Genomic DNA, 24,999 nt, shown 5'->3' with positions numbered 1-24,999 from the left:
AAACATTTCATATAGCTAAAATGTTAGTTAGAACTTGTTAATTATAAAGTATGCGATGTCCTATAAGTCTGTACAAATTTAGAAAATTCATAATTTATCAAATATTTCCTCGTGTTTCTGGCTCCATATTATTATCTGTACAAAATGCTTACTTTCAGGTAGCCAACTGGTTAAATTTTTCACAAAGATGTGTTTTTGTGCTGTTTTAGGACAGCTTTAGCTTTAAGAACCTGTAAGTAAGCATTTTATACAGATTCATAGTTCATAAACTAACTTATAAGTCATCTATGATTGTATGAAATACAGAGTGATAATTAAACTGACCCTATTCAGATCCCTCTAGAGCCCATTCTACTTATCAGATTTTGATGAAACTTGGTACAGTGGGTGATTGGTTAATGAAAAAATCGGATAACGAACACTTTCGCGAAAGATTTTTATGATCAGACAACAAACACATGTTCGGATAACAAATACTTCACTGAACAAACACAAGAATCAACGTAAAATAACGAATACCAATTAGTCTTCCTTTGTCTTCAGGCAACAATTCAAAACTTTTCGGAGTGCGGGAGACGTCGACAACAACGTTCTACCCAGTATATACTGATTGGATAGTATTCTCCCGAACTTTGAAACTCTTACTTGTAATTCCAGCCTTTTATATTTCTGACAGAAACAATTCTTTTACGTTTTCTTCTGAAAATGTGGATTATGCCAATATCTGCTATTAAAGATCTTTTGAAGAAGTGTCAGAACAGCGGTCTTAAAATGGCATCCAAACCAGGTTGAGGTTAATAGGTCTAGGGATCTTTACAATTACAATGCTATTAATTACTTCTGTAAAATCATGAAGAAGACAGAAAAGCAATTGACATTGGACAGATTCTTTAACCACCACAAATGGAAAAAACATGACTAATAAAAATGCAAGACTGTGTATATATGTATATTTATTATTACATATGAATAAACATAGTAAGAAAGTACAGTAATACCCCGAACTTACGCGATAGGTGGGACCGAGCGATAACCGCGTAAGTAGGAGTATAATTTCGCATATAAATACTGTTCATACAAATAATTTTTAATTGGGGCCGAAGACTAAAGAAAAATATAATTTAGAAAAAAATGATTAATAAAATCTTAGATAATACATGTGTAGCCTATAACAAATTATATTATTATACAATTTTTCACATTTACTTGATTATCACACCGTAATTTTAACATTGTTTCCATCTCAGGGATAATACCGTGACGTTTACGAATGATGCTTGAATTTATTTTACAGCTTCATGAATTCTTTCTTTATCTTTTATAATTGTTCTGACCGTCGATTCCGGAAGATCAAACTTCTTTGCCAATTCACAAATTTTCATTTTTGTATCGAAGTCTTTAATAATGTTAACTTTACATCCCAAAGATAAAGTTTTTCTTTTCTTGTCTGATGCAGGAGAATCAGTTCTACTTCGTTTGGATGACATAGTAGAGTTTCTCAAGTCTCCGTAGATATAACAAACACAGAAATAAATAATACAAAATAAATTGTAGCTATATGTCGATTCCGCGCGACACGTCCGAACATGTAAGCCAAACAATAGAGTGGGAGGAGTGAGTAATCGAGAGTTGCGTGGCGCTCAAACAAAAGACGAATTGATGAGATTTGAAAATCGCGTAACTCCGGGTTTGTGTAAGTCGGGGTATTACTGTATATATTTTTTATTTTTTGGGATCTCCAGAATGAATTAATCAAATTCCAATAGAAACCTATGGTAAATTGATAATAGGTTAACGAACAATTCGATAATGAACAAAGTCTTGGAACGGATTATGTTTGTTAACCGATCACCCACTGTATATACATTATATAGACCATAGGAAAGAGATTTCTGCAATAAAAAAATAGTTCAAAATTTGACCACCTAGTGAAAATGTGGTACTTAAAGAAGAATGAAAACAGTCAGAAACATTAAACTGTATTCACTCACAGAATGTGTTCAACATGTATTTCATTGATATTAATTATGTGTTTAAAGTGCATTAAAGCATGTTCAATGCTAGTGCAAAGAAAGTCTCCAAGAATTTCAGCAACAAGAATAATGCTGGCTTTCAATTTAGGCAGAGTCCTAATTTCTCATCCATAATAATGATGTTTTAGGAATCCCCATAACCAGACACTGGTTGAGTACTTGTTGGAATATTGTGAATTGAAGGCTCTGTCAACCATAGCAACAGCAACTTCTTGGTCACTTTCTTTCTGCTGTCTTCTTGGCAGCATTCAAGTCTCCAGTCTCTCCAACTTACACAATCATATTTTTCAAACCATTCTTTGACATGGGTTCTTTTTGCAATCCTTTAAAATGTCAATATTCTTGTAGTGCAGCTAAGCTATTGCTGCCATTCTGATAAAACAGTTTTACCAGCAAAGCTCTGTCTTTCTTATTTAAGGGCATTATTAACAATAACATAAAGGCACGCAGAATGATTTTTACACTTTGAATGCAGGCTTTTTTAGTAGGTCTGCCTACTTTGCATAAGGATTTTCTAAAAAGTGCTATCTGGCAGTGGGTTTTTTACTGCAAAAATCTCTTCCCCGTGGTCTATATAATGTATGTACATAATAAGTTTTATCTTAATCCAATTATCGGAACAGGCCTCTAGAGGAGTCTTAATAGGGTCAGTTTAATTATAACGTCCCTGTATGTTAATAGAAATAAGAGGAATGAAAAATTTTTTATTCCTTGCTTGGGGCTATTAGTTGCAGCAGTTACTGCCAGGACATAGGTTTTCTCAAAATGGTGCTGACACACCAGGAGAAAAGTGTTGAGATAAAAACAAGCAACACCACTTACTATGTTTTTATTTATTTTTAGGAGAAAGTGTTGGTTTAATTTTCAATTTTTTGTATAGAATGCACCAAACAGTTGATTTAGGAATTCAAAGTTCTTCATATTCACATCTAGTTGAATTTCAAGATCTTCAGACAAAAGCAGTTTTAACTGACTCTACTTTTTCATCATTAGGTATTGGATGTCCTGATCAGTTGTTTCTGTATATGTACAATACCTGTCCTGCTGGAATTGCTCATATCATTTGATGATAACCTTGTATACTGGTGTAGATTTGTTAAAATTAACTTGAAAGTACTGCTGTACATTGACTACAGATGAAATTTTGGTGAAATCAATGACACAAAACATTTTCTCATGTTGTATCAGTGCTGAGAAAAACCTCTGCCCTGACATTAACTGTTGCAACTAATTGCCACAGACAAAGAGTAGAAAAATCTTATTTTTATTTTCTTTCTGTCTATTAACATATTTCAACCATTTTAATTGTAGATAGCGTAGTTTATGTATTATGAATTTTCTAAATGTTGTAAAGACTTATGGGACATACTGTATTTTATAGAAATTAGCATTTTTGTCTTCAATATATCAATATTTAATTATTATTATTATTATTATTATATGTTTTCTTTATTATTTGATATACTGTACTTAAATGTGAATTTTTAATTACTGTAATTTTGTGTCTGGATAACTCATGACAGTATATATATACATTGCAGAAAATTATTAAAACAGAAATAAAACAAAATATTTAGCTTGGCAAAGTATATGAGATATGTGATGAAGCTATGAATGTATACATTAATAAATGTTGCCATCAAAAACTGACAGACTGATCCATGATTTCACTATGTCCTGGAATTATATCACCAAAATCTTTTTAACTTTAAAAGTATGTTTGAAACCACTAGCAAAGAATTCACCAAATGGTCCAATAATAGAACTGAGCCAATGAATGCAAGATAAAAGGATATGTTACCAGCCAAACCTGATTTCAGGCCAAACTAGTTTATCCTAGGATAATCTAGTTTGGCCTAAATACTTTAGGCTTAACTAGTTTGACCTAGGCCGAACTGATTTATGTACTACAAATAGATGCCAGTGTAAAAAAAACTTTTGTGTAATTTGAAATGCCACCACAGTACACCTGGTGGTTAAAGGGTACCTAAGTAACCCCAATGGCAGTGCTTCGGTTAGGTTGGTTTGGTTAGGTTAACTACATTTTTAGTAGATGTTTCCCTTTTTTTTTTCTTTTGTTCAAGAACTACCGTGAATCAATAAATAGTGACGTTAAACAATGGGCAGCTTGCCAACAGCTCCCCTCCGGGAGGAATCCGCCGGGAGCACGAACAGTCCGAAGTGCCGCCATTGGGGTTACCTAGATACATTTTAACTCACCCTATAAAAATAAATAAAAGATTAAATATTTTATGTTACACTAAGAAACACAACCAATTTCATTTTTAATTTTAGTTTGATTTTAAAAGTTATTTTTATTATTTTGTTTGAATTTTTGAAAATATTTTCGAAAGTTAATTACCTTTAAAAGTGCATGGCTTAATAAAAAAAAATACAAACTGATAAGTACTGATTAGCTTATTTTTATTTTATAGTTTTGTACAAGTGTTGTGTCACTGCTAATCAATACTGTTTTTTATAATTAAGTAGACTATGTTTGAATAAATATTGTTCATCTAATTGATTGCCTTTTAATTTTATTTTAACCATTAATACACTTAAATCAGGCCTGGCCAACCTGCGACCCATCACATTAAATTGTGTGGCATGCTAATTGACATTATATAGCTATTAAAACTTTTGTTTTCCATTTTGTGTATACCAAAACAATTAAATAAATGAAAATTTGCATGTGTCATTGTTATAATGCGCAAGTGCAAGTACGAACTCTTGGTATAACAATGAAATCTTATTCATTTTGTATTTGTTTTACTTTTTTAAAAGTATGTTTGCCTAAATTGTGGCCCATTGTAATGTTATGCTTGATCAAAGTGGCTTGAGAAACAATTTGGGTTGGCCAGGCCTGACTTAAATAATAATTCTAAATCAGTTTGGCCCAGGACAAACTAGTTAAGCCTAAAGTATTTAGGCCAAACTAGATTGTCTTAGGCTAAACTAGTATATCCTAACACGCGTAGGATAAAGTAGTTTGGCCTAAAATCGGGTTTGGCCGGTAACAGATATATTGTGATTATTGTTGGTAAATTTAAACAAGTACAGGTAACTTGAATGAACATTGGAAATTTATAATTTTTATTGGCTTCTCTTTTCCAGCCAACAAAATATAAAGACATTAAATGGTACTTGGAACATTTTTTTACCAAAAAAGACAGGAAGTTCTTTGAGCAAGGAATTATGGAACTGCCCAAAAGATGGCAAAAGATTGTAAATCAAAACAGCTTATATATTATTGAATAAATCTGTTGCTTTCTTTGAAAAAATTATCTTCCATTTATGCATTAAAAGACTGCATGGACTTATTGGTCAACCCTATATTATATATTTTATTAATATCATTTGATAAATAAAACAGAAATGAAGCTATATGATAAAAAATTTAGTCTTTCAGCAGTCAACTCATTCAAATGAAAGATATGTCTTGTTATGTGGTAAAGATTTCACAGATTGTAATGATTAGACCAGAGGTGGCCAACAGTTCTTGCCCCCGGGCCAAATTGGAAAGAGAACTTTTTTTTCACAGGCCGATCCAGAGGCTGCTGTAGGAAGGTTTTGAGGTGGTGCGATATCTCATTGTGGTGTCACCCCATAGAGACTAAATTGTACATAGAGATTAGAGATACATTTTTCACATTATCATGCTTTATCAACATTCTATGCTGTACTTAAGAGATTGTAATGGAGGGTTAACTCTAAACGCACAGTGAGTTGTTGACTTTTTTTTTTTTCCTTTTCTTTTTTTTAGGCATTAGAATTTTTCACCGATCTATTCTGACTTGAGTAGCTAATATTGAAAGATTAATCACGGGCCACATAAATCCATTACACAGGCTACATCCGGCCCGCGGGCCATATGTTGGCCATGCCTGGGTTAGACCATCTAATAGAATGCTGAAATTTTGTCTTGTTCATCCAATTGCTATTTAGAAAACTTTTAGATAAGATTTATTTTATGAGTATCTTTTCAAAAGCTATCAAATATTTTAAATTTTATACAAATGTTATTTTAATTAATATAAAATGAATTTTACACTATAGAGTTTTAAAAAAATGAAGCACATAAACCAAAATTATAATGTCATCATGTAATGGTTTTATTTCATTTGCAAAAAAAATGGAAATAATGCTGCTGTGTGTAAACAAAATGAAACATTGCACACTCAAGCTAGAGCTATTGTTTTAGTTAAATCACTTTATAGTAATGAAAAGAGCAGTGAGTTTATTAAGATGATAGGTTATAAGACATGTCTTAATTGTCAAAGTCCTCAGAAATGTCTTCATTGTGTAGGTAGGGGATAATTACCAGAAATTAATCAGCTTTTATGATATAAATTCAAATAAAAGTGTCTAATTATATCAATTAAAGCATGATTAAATGTAATGAAAATGAATGAGAGAAAAGTAGAGGTGAGGTATACCTTTGGTGATTTAGAAAAAATCATGACAGCATAAGATTGTTTATGGCATACAAAATATTTTTCATGTTTTCTAAATATGCTTTTAGTGACTTTCAATGAAAGAAAAGAAACATGATGAGTTTATAATTTTAAAATTGACATTAACCTGCCCCATTGTGAATTCTACAGCTGCTTTCAAATTGTCTTTTAAACACAGGTAACCCATGGATTATTTGTATGAAATTACAATAACTATATAAATTCAGAACAAGCAGAATATTCTGTTGTTTATTATTATTATTATTAAGTTTCCTAAAATTAAATATTATATGATAAATGTTATTGATTTTTTAACTATAATTTAATAATAAAATAATTTTAAAAAATTAAATTTGCATAAATGATGATAAGTTATTAATATTTCTATATATATTTTTTTTTTTAGAATGTAAGATGGAAAAGAAAGACTCATTAACTGTAATCAATGAGGTAATTATTTACATAATTTATAAATTGAAATTAAACTTATAACCATAAACAATTTTAAAAATTAGTGATTTTCTGTTATATACAGGTTGTTCAGAAAATTGCATCACCCCTGTTTTTTCATTTTTGTGAAGGAGATACTGAGTTGTATTATAAGTTAGAACATATATTATACTTGTTCAGAACATCAGTATGATCTCCATTGCGATCACTGTAGAATCTGATATGGCATCAAGTGTATTGAAATGCTTTGCAGAGATAATCTGGTGTGAGAAGAGAAAATTCTTCTATTACTGCAGTCTTCAACTCACTTTTCTATTGTTTGATAGTGCTGTTGATTGACTTTCTTCTTGCTGAACCCCACAAGGTGATGTCAATACTATCAGACAACTACCAAACAAGAATTGAAGAATGCTGTGATAGTCTGGTTTTAAGAGAAAATGCTTTTATCTCCATAAAACATCTTGGCAAACTTGATGCCATATCAAATTCTGCAGTGATCATGACATAGTGATGTTCTGGACAAGTATAAGGTATGTTCTGATATATAATGTTTTGGTATTGCCTTTAAAAGAAGAAAAATCAAAAAAAGGATGTTATGAATTTCTGGACATTTTGTATTAGGGTATAAGGTTAGATATCCTGGTATACGATATTAATAAAACAATAGCCAACTTTTTGTAAGTCATAATTTTCCTGTACATAATGCTTTCAGGTTGATTTTAATGCTTCCAACTTCCAAGCTGAAAGTATTTATTTCAATATAGAAATGAATTCTATACTTAGAATTATTTCAATGTTGTTCTAAATTTTTATTAGGCTGTTTTTTTTTTATTTGTATTAACCATTCAACTTTTATATATAAAAGAATTTAAAATAATTTTTATGTTATAGATATGTGAAATGAAGAATTGCTCAAAATGCATTTATTTTGAAAATAAGAAGAGGAAAGATTTATATATGTGGTAAGGATATTAGTAATCTTACCTTATTAAAGTTTTAAAATTTATTTATAGTAACATCTTTATTTTATTATATTTTTATTGCTATTAATATTTTTTAGATAGATGTTTAACTAGAAAATTTTAAATCTTATTTAGCTTGCTTGAAATAATTATTTTAACAGACTGTTTGTTTTTTTATTTATACACTCCAAAAAGAAGAATGAGAAAGCAGAAAATTTAGCATTTAACATGTAGAATAGAAAATAAAATATTTGAAATATTGAAGAAATATTTCAAATATTTTATTATATATTAAAAAATATTACTGGAAACATGACTGATTTTATGTAATTATTGTAAAATAACTAAAAGTATTTTCATTTAAAAGTATAAGTTTGTACTTATTTAAAGTTTTTATTATCATTTTTGATGAATCTCAAAACTGTGGCTTCACTTCTATATTGTTTGACTTTGTATTATTTGAAATGTTATCATTATACTACTATTTCTTTATATTCAGTTTTTCAAAAATATTAATTTTTTTAATGAATATTATTTATACATAAACAATTAAGATGATGATACTAATTTAATACTGTCCACATAAGTTAGGTATCCATTTCAGTTCCTATTTCCTTTGCTGTTTTCTAATAAGTATAATAAGTACAGGCGTGAATCCTGCAGACATTTATAAATAGTGATGCACTATTTGACTAATAAAATACTCATTTATTAAATTATGTTTCAATACAATTTAATAAATGAGTTTTATATGTGGAATAGTACATCATTATTTATAAGTGTGTGCTTGGATCTGCATCTGTACTTATTAGAAAATGGCAAAAAAAATAGGAACTGAAATGGACATCTGATTAATACTATCAGTATTAAATTAGTGGTATTCTAATTAGCTGCCCAAACTGCAGGAAATGGAATAATAGTTCTTTTTTGTATAGTTTTTAGAATGACTTCTATCTTTTATAGTATCAGAGTTTATAATATTATAATATCAATATAGCATCAATAATTTAAAAATAGTTCCATTGATATTTTTTTACTATTGCTTATATAAAAGTATTTTATATTATAAATAAATACAATTTATAAATATAAAAATTTTCATGATATTGATATTTAAAATTTTCAGGATATCAAATGTCCCATCTGGTCCATCAGCTAAATTTTTAGTTGAAAACAGTAAGTAAAATATTTATTTTAGTTACTATTTCTGAAACTTTATTGAATCTTGCAAAAAGTTCATAGATTCAAGATTTACATAAAGTTTAAACAATCATAAATGATGCTACTAGAGGAGGGGAGGTTAGGTGAATCAATATAATTGCATCTTGAAAACTCTCAGTTGACACAATTTATATTCAAATTTTATTCATCTTCAACTAACTTATTATCCTATCGTTAAGACTAATTGGCAACTTTCTCTTATTTTAGTTACCATGTCCTAAGCTTAAATAAGTATTTCTCAACCTGTGTGCTCTGACTCACTTCTGTGTTTCAAGAGTGCTTCAGGTGTTTTGTGGAAGTTTTAAATATTTTTTATAATTTTGAATAAGCTCTTTTTAAAAATTTTCATTAATCTTTTATCTTTTTACTGCTAACTGACCAAGGGAGGAGGAAGTATTTACTAAAATGCCGATTGTTGCAAAATTTGCAGCATTGGCATATCTCCTTCACAAAAGTTGCATGCTTCTTTGCATATGCTGGTGTATCAACTCTTTGGAGCTTCTATAAATATTGCTTATCAGCTTAAAGACCAATACTAGCTCTTTACATATTGATTCGTCTTTATTATACGTCTTTACATATTATACGTCTTTATTTTTTTAATATATTTGTAAAGTTGTGAGTCTGTTTTGGTAAGTTTAACAACCTTATTATCAAAATTTTTTTAAATCAACAATGATTTATTTTAGAAGTTCTGGTGTGTCATAGGAATCTTATTAAATTCAAAGTGTGTTGCTAATCCAAAAAGATTGGGAAACACTGGCTTATATCAAATTGCTTTGTTTATTACAAAGCTCTTGGGTGAAACTTCTTCACTTACTTCTTGAGTGCTCCAAACTTATGTTTGGAGTTATTGAGGTGTAAACTTTACTCTCGATCATGGAACACTTTGTCTGTCTTTAAAAAATCTCAAAAATTTAAATAATTAGATGGAAATTTATTGGTGTAGTTATTTTTCTCAAGCTTTGCTGCCCCTGGAAAAGTTTTTGTTGATGCCTATGAACAGTATACATATATTTTTAATTCCAACTTTTTGCATTCTCTTTAATTTTTTTTAATAAGCTTTAAACATCAGGAATAATAATGGTAATAATAATACTAATGATAAAGTAAAATAATAAATAATTATGTTACATATTAAAAAAAAACTAAAATTGCAAAGTTTTGAACACACATTATGTCACTCCACTGCCCAGCATTTTGTCCATATGGCTATCACTGCTTTGAGGAAACATGAAGCTTCTAAAATCTTATAAATTAAACACTCAGTTTTCAGAGGTCCGTGTTCAGCATTGGGTCTTATTATTTGGATAAGGAGCTATTTGTATTAATGGCTACATGCTCACCAAGCTCCATTTGAATCAGAGACCCAAACATCTGACCTTTTACTTGTTGCTGGACAAGGCCTACAGAAAACTTACGTGTGATGCTTGTAAATGTCTCTGTGGTTAAGACGTTCCTAACTATGTGACTTGTTTTATTATTATGTTGGGTTTTGTGAGTTATACTCGGTTCACACCGGTGGCTGTGTACTATGCCAGACCAAAGTCAAGTCATAGCAACCAAAACAAAATTAAAATTAAATAAGTGTGTCAGTGTGTGTGTCTGTATTCAGGAATTTCCTAACAATGTGGCATGTATTCAATATAGTGGTCTTCTGTAGTGTGATGTATGTATTTCCACTCAATTGTAATGTTTCTAGGCTTTTGTGTAATGTATGTGGTATCATACCTGTACAGGAGAAAACGACAGGTACAATAAGCACCCTATCCATTTTCCACAGATGCCTTATTATTTGGGCGAGTTCTGTGTACTTGCTAATTTTTTCAGTGCATGTGTTTTGTACATTGTGAGTGTTTGGAATGGCTATGTCTATAATGTATGTGATTTTATTGTGTTTGTCAATGAGTGTGATGTCTGGTCTGTTGTGGTAAATTGTTTTATCTGTGATTATGGCTCTGTTGTAGTATATTTTGTGCGTGTTGTTTTCCAATACTGTCTGTGGAATGTATTTGTAGTATGATTCATGGATGTCTAATAATTTGTGTTTCTTTGCAAGTTCTTGGTGTATTATATTTGCTACTTGATTATGTCTGTGTAAATAATCTGTCTGTGTCAAGAGCTTGCACCCAGAAGTGATGTGTTGTATAGTTTCTGGCATAATGTGACATTTTCTGCATGTGTCATTTGTGAGTGTTGTATCTTTGAGTGTGTTTTCTTAGTTTTTAGTATTTATGACGTGATCCTGTATGACAATCATGAATCCTTCCATTTCCCCAAAGAGGCATCCCAATCTAACCAGCTATTATTATTATTATTATTATTTTTTTTTTTTTTTTTAAGTGTGAATAACAGTGTTCAATTTTTTTATTTTCAGCTCATACTATGGAAGAATTAAAATTAACAGGAAACTGTTTAAAGGGCTCCAGACCAATTGTTTCTTTTGATAAAGTAAGTTATTTTATTTTTTTATTTTCCTGCTTAGGTTATTTTCATATATAATAATAAGTGTTAAGAACATCTGCTTATACTTATAGAAGCCAAAAAACTTTATTGCTGGATTAAATGTTTTTTGGAATTGTTTTACACCATTTCTATAGAGATGTCTTCAAACTATGGGACCATGATACCTCATTCATGAGATTATGAAACATTTAAATTTAAATATATAGCTCTCCCTTGATAGTCCGGCGTTTTTTAATCTGACATGCTCAGTAGTCTGACGCACCTCCCGTCAAGGTACCCGTCCCCATTACGTGTCTGCTTGCACAGAAGCATGTTGCGATGTGAATCTCTCCATCCAATTCTTACTCGTCCCCATTACGTGTCTGCTTGCACAGAAGCATGTCACAACGTAAATCTCCCCATCCAATTCTTACACGATGACACACATTTCGTGTGTTTTCTGTGAGCAGTTCTGTTCAAACAGTTGGAGTAGGGAATATTGTAAGCTACTGCTAGCAAAACAATGCAAAATATGTAATTATTTTCAGTAATCCGGATGCTTTTGGTAATCCAACACCCCTTTGGTCCCATACCTGTCGGACTATTAAGGGAGAGCTGTATTTTTTAACAATTTTCAATTTAGTTAAAAAAATTATATTACACTCTGTAAATTTGTGGTTTAATAAATTGTTTTTGGTTTGACTAGACATATTAGATTTTCTTTGTGTTTAAACATTCTAAATATTTAAAACTGTTTTAGAATTCTATCTGGAAAATATTTGCTAGGCAGCTACTGGATGAAATTATTTGAATATGTGCCATAGTAGAAAAATGCTGAGCAAGAACAGGAGTTAAAATTTTTTCAATGTACAGAATTTAATAGTAGCAGAATATTATGTTGTTTGTTGCTGTTTAAGAAATTTATACTTTTGAAGATGAACAATAAGTTTGAAAGTTCTAGCATTTGTTTTATGAGTAAGGAATGCATTAATAAAACACAATAATTTGTTTTTTGTGGTAGGAAATGTAGTAGTTAAAACATTTTGAATATTTTAAGTTGAGAATATGGAAGTTTTAAACTAATTTATGATTATCTATCACATCATTCTCTTATCCAATAGGGTGTGTTTAATGTAATCATTTTATAATTAATTAAATATAAAATTAAAATATATTTAAGCCTAGAAATTACAGTATTAAAATTATATAAAATTTACAATAATAACTTATATTTTTGTATATTATTTAATTGATATAAATAATATATACTCATTTTTTAACATGAAATATTTACAGAATTTTAAATCACAACCATATTTGAATCTTTTACAAGAATTATTTAAACAGGTAAGATTTATGTAGACTAAAAAATTTATTATTTCTTGAGTCATTTATAAAAACTTTCTAAATATAAGGAAAATTTATTACTGACTTTTTTCAGTTTTCCTGATTTTTGTTTTCTTATGAATATTAATAAAATACATTTATTTAAATCAGAATAATTTTTACCAGTTTATCTTTTTAATACAAGGATACATTCATTTCCTAACAAAACAATTAAAAAAATTTTTTTATAATCCATTAATGTTATTTATTTTTTTTTTTTATTTATTAAACCAAACGTCTAAACGCAACATTTCAGCTTTTATTTATATTAAATATGATGATAATGTTTAAAATGATGTAAATTTCTGATTAAAATGTAAATTGTTTAATAAATTCTTACAATTCCATTTTCCTTAAACTTAAAATAGCTATACCTAAATTAAAAATGTAAGTAATGAGAGAGATATTGACACTTTGCAAGATATATAAACAAATTAATTATTCAATAATTGATTGACACTTGAGCTGAATTATTTTAATAATTTACTAGAATAAATATTTCATAAAATGCTCTTAATAAACAATAAAATGTGATAGCTAATATTTCAATATATTTTTTTTTAATAAAAAAATGAATATAGATTTTTATATTTTATTTATTTTCAGGTATTTTCTACACCTAATCATCATCCTAAAAGTCAACCATTTATTGATCATGTATATACATTTAGTATATTGGATAAGAAAATTTGGTTTCGAAATTATCAAATAGTTGAAGAAGATGGATCTTTAGCAGAAATTGGTAAATTTTATTTTTATAAATGTTTTTCAATTTTAATATTAAAATTTATTTTTTAAATAGTTATGTTCTTAATAAAGTAAGAAGTAATATTAAAATATTTAATTTGGTTTAGTATTTATTTTTATTCTTATATTTTTAGTTTAATCCAATTTGGAAATTAATCATTAAGATTATTTACTTAGCTCATTATAAAATAAATTTTTATTTTAATAGAAATTTAGCATAATTATTGATTTATGTGAAATATTTTCTTGCCAAATTAATCTTCTTACAAATAATGCCAAATAATATCATAATGCATCTGACTATATTTTAGATACATTATTAATTAATTTTAAGTAATTTGTTACTTCTTACAAATATTTTTGATTGTTTGGAAAAAAATATGATTCAATTAAATAACCTAAAGAAATTTCCTGTTATGATGAAGGTTATTGAGAACTTGTATGGGATCTGTTCATTGTTTTTTTTTTTTCTTTTTAACAAATGAAATACATAGAATTTTACTTTATTAATAAAGAGCAGTCTTAATGATTTGATTTTCTGTTAGTAAAAATAACATTAATTTTATAGGAAAACAAACTACTAGGGGCCTTAAGTTTTCTCTGGACAGAAAAATTCCAGCTCTCCCTGAATGCCTTGATTATGTATAGGGCAGGAGTTGCTAAGTTTAAGCACACTTACCACTTGACATATATAAAGAAATTTTACTTGATACAAAAAAATAACTTTAATATTTTATCACTTTTTAATTTGTTACATAAGATTTATAGTTACAGTAAACATTAAGCAATAGATTTCTTTTACATGAAAATCTTTTAAAATTTGGCAACATATTTAACAAAAAATAAAAATACAGCAAAATTAAGGTAACAAAAAGCTTTTTAATAGGCACAAAATGTTTTTGGAGTATTTCGCAGTTCATCTTCAGCTCAAGGTGGAATCAAATTTTGGAGTTCTGTGGCATTGTAGAGTGAGATTAAATTTGTAAAGCATTACAAAAAATAAACAAACAAAATAAGAATAAGATGAAACTTTTATAGGAATTTTTAATGTTTGTGATGACATTACAATAGGTATCAAACTTTGTTAAATTTTCACAAATCTTATTACCTGAAAATAAACAATTTATTTAAGAGAGTTATACATTGACATTTATTTGCTTTTTTGTTTTTTTTTTGGTGACACAGTCATTGATTGATTTTTTGATTGTCATCAAAATCATTGATTTGAATTTTTTAAATTTGCCTTAAATGCTTAAATTTAAGGAAGTAGAATTTGTCTTTTCAGTTTGTTAGGGAAAAAGAATTATATGAAACTAAAGTCTGTGTCAATATAGCAAATTGTCTATGAACTGGCAACACCCATACGAGACTGCTCGAAATAAGAAGAGGCCTGTTTTCAGTTGCGTGCCAAGTTATGGACATGTGAACAAGTTCATGTAAATTTTTTAGAATAAAATAAATTTTAATTCTAAGTTAAAGGACTGCCTCATCATTGTCCTAACACAGTTAGGTGTTTTACTTGATCAAAATTTTCTGTTTAATATTAAAAATAGCTCTGCTGGGATCTTTTTCTGATGGTTCTGTAATAAGTTGTGTAATAATATATTTTTTAATTTATTTAAAATTTTTCCATAAAAGGTATGGCAAAGGAATTCTTTAGTATCAAAAGAGAAAGTATGATAAATACGATATCAGCATATATACAAATGTAAATAAGTTTAGATATAAAATTAACTCTTTAACCACAGTATACTAGTTCTAAAGATCCTTTCTTAACAAATATTTAAAAAATGTAAAATTGGTTGAAGAGATTATTATATGTATTATTAAAGTTATGAATTTAAGAATGGATTTTATGCTATTTAGCTAAAACAATTATATAATTTGTCTGCTTTTGTCCTTAACAATCAAAAATTTGTATCATTCATTAATACACTGTTTTTAATTGTTTAATAAGAATTATAATTATCATAACTTTTAAGGTTAAAATCTTAAAAAATCTAATGAATTAATGAAATTTTGTAATTTCAATTATTCATAAACTAATCCTGTTTAGTAAATAATATAACAATACATCAAATTGCAAGAGTCATAGATATCTTATTTACTAATTTTCAAATCTGAAATATGTTGTTGTTATTACATGTTGCTGCTCACTTAACATCACTTGAAACAAATGTATGGCACCACTTTTATTATTATTTTTTAATGTTACAATTTAAAAATTCTTCATAATGATGGTTTAAAAGCCTAAGTAAATTAAATATAGAATAGTTGAATTACACGCAAACTAACGTACAAAAGCAAAATTATAATTAAGAATATTTTCAAACATTATCATAAAACTGAAGAATTTCTTTAAGACATTACACAGAAATATTTAACAATAATCAATAGTTAAAGAGAATTTTTGAAAATGTAGTAATAATACTGTAACATTATAATAAATAAAATTATATAAAAATGCTCTAATTTAGCACATTTGGAATTGAACATTTTAAATTGGTGATTCTTATAGTCAAAGGACTATTTAATCCTATTTACAGATGAACCACAAATTAGCTATGTCCCTATCCACTTCATATATCAAATTCATCTTAGATTCATGTCAAAATAGTTTGTACATTTAATAATCTAACACAATGTATAATTGGTGCAAAGAAATATTTTTTTTTCCTCTGGATAAACAGTATATAATGATAATGTAAAAAAATGATTCATTTAGTCTGCAGACCATCTGGCAAATATTTATGGACCAATGTGTGGCCCAAGGACCATATTATGTGAATCATTGATTTACCAATTATTCAAAAATTATTCTTTATACTGTATGTTACTATGATTTTTTTCCATTTGTTTTTACATGTCCTTTCATTCAACTTAATGTAGTACATGGGGATTTGAAAACAAACACTTTTATTGCACAAAAATTATCTATCATTATTCTGTTTATTGTCTATATGACTTGGCTATATATATAATATGATTTGAATTTTTTAAGTTTTATTTACAAATTATTAAAGATAGAATAAATTTTTCTTTCTTTGTTGGTTTAAAAACCAACAAAGAAAGAAAAATGTTTATTAGAACACTATTCAAAACTTATGTTACATTGAATAGAAATACAAATATTAAATTTATATAAAAAATATTATTTTTAATTGAATATAAAACAAAACTTTAAATTAAAAAATTATAATAGCTTTCCTAATTTTCAAATGTTTATAAAAATATTAATAATTTTCTTCAGCTTTTTAATTTAAAATGTTAAAAATATTTCTAATGAATACATAAAATCCAAAATAATGAACAAATATTTTTAAAAAGTAGGTAGACTATTTACAAATATACATTCTACACAATATTAATAAAAACAATGTTTTGTAAAATTAAATCATTATTTACTTTTTATAAAATAAAATTTAAGAGTGAACATAAACATCAATAATTTTTCAAATACATGCAAGCATGTGGTGAAAAAGTACTAAGACTTACAGAATTATCATTTCTCTTTATTATAATTTATATTTTCAGATGAAATATAACATAAGAAATTAAATTCACAAATAATTTAACATTTTTTTAACGTAAGAAATGCATCATTATGGTCTAAAGATAATCTAGAGAAGATTCCAGACATGTATTAATGATGACAGCAAAAAGTGGCAACTGTTATTCTAAATTTGCAAGCAAAATTTGTTATCATGTTACAGTGTTATTGTTATTCTATTTCCATTCAAAGTGATAATTTTATATAAGTATTAGCATTTTCTTGAAAAATCCTGTATTTTTTAAACTTTGAATTGCAATGTATAAATTAATATAAATAAGATATAAGTTTTGTTCAGTATTGAATTTTAAAAAAGAGAGAAAGAATATGAATAAAAATGTATTCTTGAATGTTTAAATGCCTAACTATTGGAAGAATAAAATATTATTCATATTCACAGCTAAGAACTTAATGATGTTACTGCTGTTTCTTTAATATTTGTATAGATATATATACAGTATACAGTAAAACTTCTCTAATTTGAAGCTACAAGGGGCAGGAAAAAAAATTTGAATTACAGACGATTCAAGTTAGAGAATAATAATGTAAAAAATGCTGATTCTGAATAGATTTGTATTTTACCTCTCTGGCATTATATAAAGAATCTTTGATAGTTTTTTTTTAACAGCCCTTATAACACCTTTCAGTAAAATGTTCAATGTAATTGATGGAATCGAACAGTTTTGCAAGTACAGTAATACCCCGACTTTACGATTTATATGATTTTCCCCCGAGTTATACGATTTTCAAATCTCGTCGATTCGTCTTTTGTTTGAGCGCCACACAACCCTTGATTACTCACTCCCCCCACACTATTGTTCAGCTTACATGTTCGGATGTGTCACATGGAATCAACACATAGCTACAATTTATTTTGTGTTATTTATTTCTGTGTTTGCTATATCTACGGAGACTTTACTATGTCATCCAAAGAAGTAGAACTAATTCTTCTGCATCAAACAAGAAAAGAAAAACTTTATCTTTGGAATGTAAAGTTAACATTGGGTATGTTTGTAAAGTCGAACGAGTTAAACGAGAATGATGTCATCGTTATTCCTATTTCGTTAGACTTTTTGAATGATTTATTATTAATGCATTTAACTCGTTTGACTTTACGAACATACCCATTATTAAAGACTTCGATACAAAAATGAAAATTTGTGAATTGGCAAAGAAGTTTGATCTACCAGAATTGTCGGTCAGAACAATTATAAAAGGCAAAGAAAAAATTCTCGAAGCTGTGAAAAATGCTCAATCTTTAAATTCAAGCATCATTCGTAAATGTCACGGTATTATCACTGAGATGGAAACAATGTTAAAATTATGGCATAATAATCAAGTAAATGTGAAAAATTGTAAAATAATATAGGCCTAATTTGTTATACATATGTATTATCTAAGATTTTATTAAACATTTTTTTCTAAATGATAGTTTTCTTTAGTCTCCGGCCCCAAATAAAAATTATTTGTATGTATTTATATGTGAAATTATACCCCGACTTACACGAATTTGACTTACGTGGTTACCACTCGGTCCCAGCTATCGTGTAAGTTTGGGGTATTACTGTACATCTTGTTGAGATAAACCAAGAGGACTTCTTGCTTGGGACTGGAACGTTGTTTGAAAATGGTGTTGGAGAGTTGATACAACTAACTGTCTGAATTTTTTATGGAAATTCAATAATTAGATCATTTAAGATAGAAAAAATATTAAAATTAGATCATGGAAGTTGAAAGTAACATAAATTGATGCTGGGGACCATGAAAAACTTCAACTCTGAGAAAATTTGAGTTAAGAAATTCAAGATTAAGAAATTTGAGTTAAGACATTAAATCCCTATGCAGTTCCATTGAGACCTATCAAGTACTTCATTTTCTTAGAGTTAAAGAAATATTCAAGTTAGATGTTTGAGTTAGAGAAGTTTTACTGTATACAGTTAGTTGTATTTTTGTTTTTTAGATTGTCACATTTCAAATTGCTTTATATAAATGCAACAAATTCCTAAATGTTATTATAGAAAGCTTTGTTATACAAGACTTGAAGGGAAATTTGTTATAGATGAATTTGTTTTTATGCTTACTATGTTGTCAGTTCATTGTATTTATATTCAATAGAAATTGCTTGTGACTGTGCTTGGTTCTATAATTCTTTCAATGTATATTATTATAATACTAAACTGTTTCATTCTTTGACAGTTTACTTTAAAATTAGCAATAAAAAAATAAATTTATTTATTATAGTTGAACATAATTTGATATAGTGTGAAAATAGTGAAGGAAAAATGTTTCACAAAATACAGGTTGTTTGATGAAACCAACACTGCACAGATCAGAAACTCAAATTTTTTTAACACTTACAAATGTTCAATATGTGCAACATGGGTGACATGACATACACACTATTGATATGACAATCCAGTTCTTGCCACACTTTTTGCATCATGGGCCTAACGATAGTGGACACTGCTGTGGCAATATGTTCTTTTAGTTCTGTGGTATCATGCAACAACGGTGGGAGGAACACTTTGTCTTTTATGTAACCCTACAAAAAGAAATCATACAGTGTGAGGTCCAGTGATCTTGGAAGCCACAGCATCAGGTGTTGGTTATTTTCAGATGCATGTCCTATCCAATGCCTTGGCAGCTATATCTAGGGAGAGATGTACTTCATTATGAAAGTAAATGGACCGCCATTGTGGTAAAAAAAAATGAAATGCAGGTTATCAAATAACAAGGGCATAAGCCACGACTGTAATATATCCAGGTATGTCAATCCTGTTATAGATTCTTTAGTGAAAAAGAATGGCCCATACACATAGAACATTTGTAAGTGTTTGAGTAAAAAAAATTGAGTTCCTGTCCTTTCAGTGTTGGATTTGTTGAGGTAAGTTCAGTACTTCTCTTAGTGACTTTTTATAACTCAAAAAACATTATGGAACATTGTATATAACATGATTGTTCTGAAGTCCTTCATTGTGAATAACAGAAAAATTCAATTAAGTTGTTTAATAAATAAAAATACTGTATAATTTTATACTAACTGTTTTATATTTCATTTTTTAGGACCACGATTTGTATTGAATCCGATTAAAATATTTGATGGAAGTTTTGGTGGCCAGGTCCTTTATACAAATCCAAATTATGTTGCACCTAGCACAGTAAGTAATGAAGTTTTCATGTATTATTAACTCATTTATTGAATAAAAAAATTGAATAAATAGACCTATTTAACAAATGGTACAAATTAACGTTTGCTATTATCATTAATAATAAACTTTGATGTATTTACTAACTAATACTGATAGCATTACTTGATATTGAATTTTATAGCTAACTAATTTTTGTTAATGTTATAGATATTTATAATTTGAAACATGCTTCAAAGTATTTATATATATATAAATTTTTTAATTTAATTTTTTTTATAAATTAAACATATCAACTGATACTATGACCTGAAGGATTTATTGTAGTAGAGTAGAATTATCATATTTAATATATTCATTGATGAAAAAGTTCTGCAGTAAGAAAGCTTTGGAATCAAATAAAACTAGATGATGATCAATGGTAATAAGTGATTAAATTAGCATAGCAAAAGGACAATTTCCTGTGGAACAGCAACACAAATTTAAAGAATTTTTAGTGTATTGTAGGACCTCATCTTGCCTAGATATGTGGCAGTATAGTTGGCATGGAGGCATATTTAATGTTGTAACTACCATTCCAGATCCCTCACATTCATAGATGGCTGAAACTGGCATCCCATATGATTTTACAAATATTTAATGGGTGACAGATCTACAACTGGAAAAGTCAAGGAAGTGTGGTAATATTATAGACATTCATGGGAAACCCTACCTATGGTCAAGTATTAATTTGCTGGAAAATAACTTTGCCATCCTGTCAATGAAAGACAATTCATGAGGGTACAGAATTTCCTGAACATTCTCTTTGTCATTAAATTTGCACTAATCCAGTAGTAGGGGCAACCCTATCATATTGAGAGGGTTTCCCGAACTTGCTTGCCAAAAATGAGAATTTGCTGCTCAACAATAAAGGTGAAATTGAATCACTCATCAGTTTCTCCTCTACATTCTAACACTGATTGTCTATTCTCAAACAGAACCAGGATTTGTTGCTAAAGATGATATGCTGCCAGTCTCTAGAAGTCCATGCAAATCTTTCATAGCACCACTGCAAACAAAGCTAACAATGTTAGGTGTTAATGGTGGACAGTAATGATTGCTGTATTTGCAAATTTGCTTCTGCTAGTCACTTGCAAGCATTTATAGCAAGGCTTTCATCTTTCTCTGGATGGTGGACAGACACTGTTGAATCTGTTCATGCTTGTATCACAATCAGACCATTGTTTCTGCTGATGATCCTGTGACCTGGCAATGATTTCAAGGTGCCCATTGAATTCTTAGAAAGTATTCAGTTCTTATAAATTACAAAAAAAATATTTGATAGATTTCAAAACTTTGCATATGTAGTGTGAAAGCAGGGTCCTAAAGCTGTTGTGAAAAATCTGAAAGGTTACTGATTATGAATCTTAGATAGAAAAATTATCCTCAAACTGTAGAATATTTTCTATTAAACAAAATACTTATTTCCATTATAATGATATTATAATTTTCTTTTTGCTTATACAGAGTTTATTTGTATTTTTCTGATTTTGGATTTAAAAGTTAAATGAAGTAAAAATTTGTAAGCAGTTTTTGTTATTTTTTTAATTATTCAAATTAAATATTTGACTCATGATTTGGAGTAACTAAATTTTGAATTTAGTTACTCCAAATCAAGAGTCAAATATTCACTCTACACCATAGCTGGTTTAGGGCATCTAGAGCATGCTCACTTTGTACATGCACCCTGATGTATTCACTGTTCCCAACACCTGCTCACAGTCAGGTCAGAATATCAGACAACTCACAAGGGGATATCTGAGCTTTGACATCCTGAATTTTGCTGAAATTTTGATATATTTTAGTACATTCCTTCATTGGCAAGAGTTATGGTAACAACTTTTGCCAATGAGCAATAGTTTATACGAAATTACTGTTTAAACTTTTTCACATATTATATATATTGAATTCTATAAATAAATTGTAATGAATAGGTATAGATCAGTGAGTAAATCACCAGGTGAAAAGCTCAATGTTATAGATTCGTTCTGCTTTTATTCAACTTTTTTCACAATGTTTTCTGAAATGGCAAATCTTGTGAATTATTAGAAAATATATTTGGCCCAAAATACTATTTTGTAATTATTAAAATCATTCTCAAATGTTTAAATAACTGTAGATGAAGTATTAATGTGCTATTTACACTTGGTGGTTTAAAAATATGCAAATTATTTTAATAATTACAAAACAATGTTTTTAGGCTAAATATATTTTCTAATAATTTAGTGGATTGCACACCTCAGAAAAAATTTTGGAAAAAAAAACAGGATGAAACCATGACATCAAGCTTCTCAACTTGGTACTTGCTTGTTAAAAATTAATATATAAAACTCAATATATAACATATATAAAAAAGTTTAAACAAAATTTATCATAAACTCATTTGCTGCTTGTTGGCATGAGTTACATTACTATGCATTAGTGGAAGGAATATACTAAAATGTATTAACATTTCAACAAAATAATCATCTTGCTTTTCTTAGCCTGATGATGTGGCCTTTCTCAACATGTTGGCTGTGCTTAATGTCTTTGACTGTGTTGTACAGGCATGCCTGGCACTTGAAGATCACCAAACAAAAAATACATTGAAAATTCTGAGCTTTTCTATAGGATACTGGGATAGTGATTTTCAGGCAGTCTTGTGACGTTAGCTAGTATGCAACCAGATCGTAACTGTAATTATTTACATACCTGTCTGAGACATAACTGTATGCCAAGTTTTGCAGTAATTGAACAATTCTATCTGGGTTTGTAACTTTTGTCAATGAGTGTATATGTACTGTACTTTTGTATTTCTAGTATCTGTGTCTATTTTCATGCATTTTTATGAATACAGTCTCTTTGAAATCCTGTAGATATTCATAGAATTAGTTCTTGCTAGTATATTAATATCTATCCATAAAAAATGGCAGCTTTACTATAGATTTGATTCTGGATTCCCAAAGCATGATGTTTAGTCATCATAAGTATTCAGAATTAATAAGAAAGTCTTGATATACTTTTAAATTTCTGAAATACAAATTAATTTCAAAATTTTAGTTTAAGAAAATGGCATAATAATTAAAATTTATCTTTTTTTAATAGTATCGAAAAGCTCTGCAGTTGAAAGCTTCATATGAATATAAGAACAGAGTAGAAGCAAAGAAATCATTGGAGATGAGGCGTCCAGAAGTATCATATAATTTGGATCCTTTAAATGAAATATTCCAAACGATTCCCGCTGAAGAAGCTAAGGGAAAAGAGAAGCATACTTTTTACCGAAGTAAAGATTAATATTTTAAATTGTAAATGTAAATTTGTTATCATATAAAGTATTTGAAATTAATATATAGTAAGTGATCTTTGTTATTTATTTATTTTTATTACACCATTTCAGAAAATGATTTTTTAAATATTTTCTACAAACTTTAGATATAGAGATGTTTTATAATTCTTCTATTTCTCACTTGTAAAACAATTCCAAACAATTGGAAAAAATTTGTTAAACCGTTTTTAAATATTCTTAATCTTTCTTTGTGAAAGTTTCTTATTTATTTTTACATCTTAATTGATAAAGGGTTGGTTTTATTTTGAATAAGTATAATTTATAATTTTATAAATTATTACAAAAACGCTATTTGAATTTAAATTAAATTATATAATTTAAAGCTCATTGTGATAAGGAGACTTAATAGTTTTGTTTTCTGTATTTTTTTTTATCATAATTCCTTTTGGTTTAATATTTATGCTTTTTGAAACATATATTAATCATTTTAAAGTATTTTTCTGACTAGAGGGAAAAAGTTAAAATATAACTTTAATTGGAATTTTTGTTTTTCTTTTATTAAAACAAAAGAATAAAAATGAGAGAATCAATTCCATTTCTTGGTTACAATGAAATTTAAAGATACAAAAGGCATTTTTGTAATATAAATAGAAGTTTAATAGAAAAGTAATTATATAATAGAGCTTTTATCATCATTTTTTCTAATTTTAAAATTAAAAAGCTTATTTTTATAAGTATTGAGATTGTTTTCGCATAAAAGGCTCTCATTTTCTTTTTTATGTTAATCTGGACTAAAATTTGCACGTTATTATTTGAATTCAGTTAAGCAAAAATGATTTACCAAGACATATATTTAACATTTTTTTCATGGTAATGATGATTCAATGTACTCCTTTGAGAACGACAAAGAATGTTCACATGAAGGATTATAAGGAATAAGTTCAATATTTACCTAAACTTTCAGCTTGGAAGGAAAATATCTGCAAATAACTATGTGAAGTTAACAACTAGATACTATCTAAATTTGATTTGATCAGATTCAATGTCTACAAGTGAAGATAAAATTCTGTACAAAAATTTCAGCACTATTTTCAGATTTTCTCTGAGTAATTTCTTACTGTTTCACAAAGATTATAAGGCAGTACTTGTGACAGAGATTTGTTTTGGAAAGATGAGTTATACTGTATTATTTATTGTATTAAGAAAATTTTGAATTGTGTTTTATTGTGAACTATTTTTTATTAAATAATGTGCACTTTGAAATAGTATTGTTAAAAAAACAGTAATGATTTATAACAAAA

At 28.1% G+C, this 24,999-nt stretch overlaps 1 protein-coding gene across 2 annotated transcripts in view; it reads left to right on the top strand.

Moving 5' to 3' along the window:
* LOC111629056 (ribosome biogenesis protein BRX1 homolog) overlaps nucleotides 1–23,773 on the top strand; it is a 29,638-nt gene extending 5,865 nt beyond the window's left edge. Inside the window, exons 3-10 of one of the 2 annotated variants that reach the window (XM_023373017.1) lie at nucleotides 6,894–6,937; nucleotides 7,829–7,899; nucleotides 9,026–9,075; nucleotides 11,498–11,571; nucleotides 12,862–12,912; nucleotides 13,558–13,693; nucleotides 20,312–20,406; nucleotides 23,518–23,773. In XM_023373017.1, the coding sequence (XP_023228785.1) occupies nucleotides 6,894–6,937; nucleotides 7,829–7,899; nucleotides 9,026–9,075; nucleotides 11,498–11,571; nucleotides 12,862–12,912; nucleotides 13,558–13,693; nucleotides 20,312–20,406; nucleotides 23,518–23,706 (710 nt within the window). In that variant the 3' untranslated portion in view covers nucleotides 23,707–23,773. The remainder of the gene's footprint in view (nucleotides 1–6,893; nucleotides 6,938–7,828; nucleotides 7,900–9,025; nucleotides 9,076–11,497; nucleotides 11,572–12,861; nucleotides 12,913–13,557; nucleotides 13,694–20,311; nucleotides 20,407–23,517) is intronic. The other variant, XM_023372951.1, reaches the window with a different exon arrangement.
* Nucleotides 23,774–24,999: the final 1,226 nt, after the last annotated feature.

The sequence above is a fragment of the Centruroides sculpturatus genome, unplaced genomic scaffold (genome assembly GCF_000671375.1).
Source record: "Centruroides sculpturatus isolate CEXI.00-Female unplaced genomic scaffold, Cexi_2.0 scaffold93, whole genome shotgun sequence".
NCBI lineage: Eukaryota > Metazoa > Arthropoda > Arachnida > Scorpiones > Buthidae > Centruroides > Centruroides sculpturatus.
Note: the sequence above shows the minus strand (reverse complement) of the source record. Positions and strands in the feature narration are given on the sequence as shown.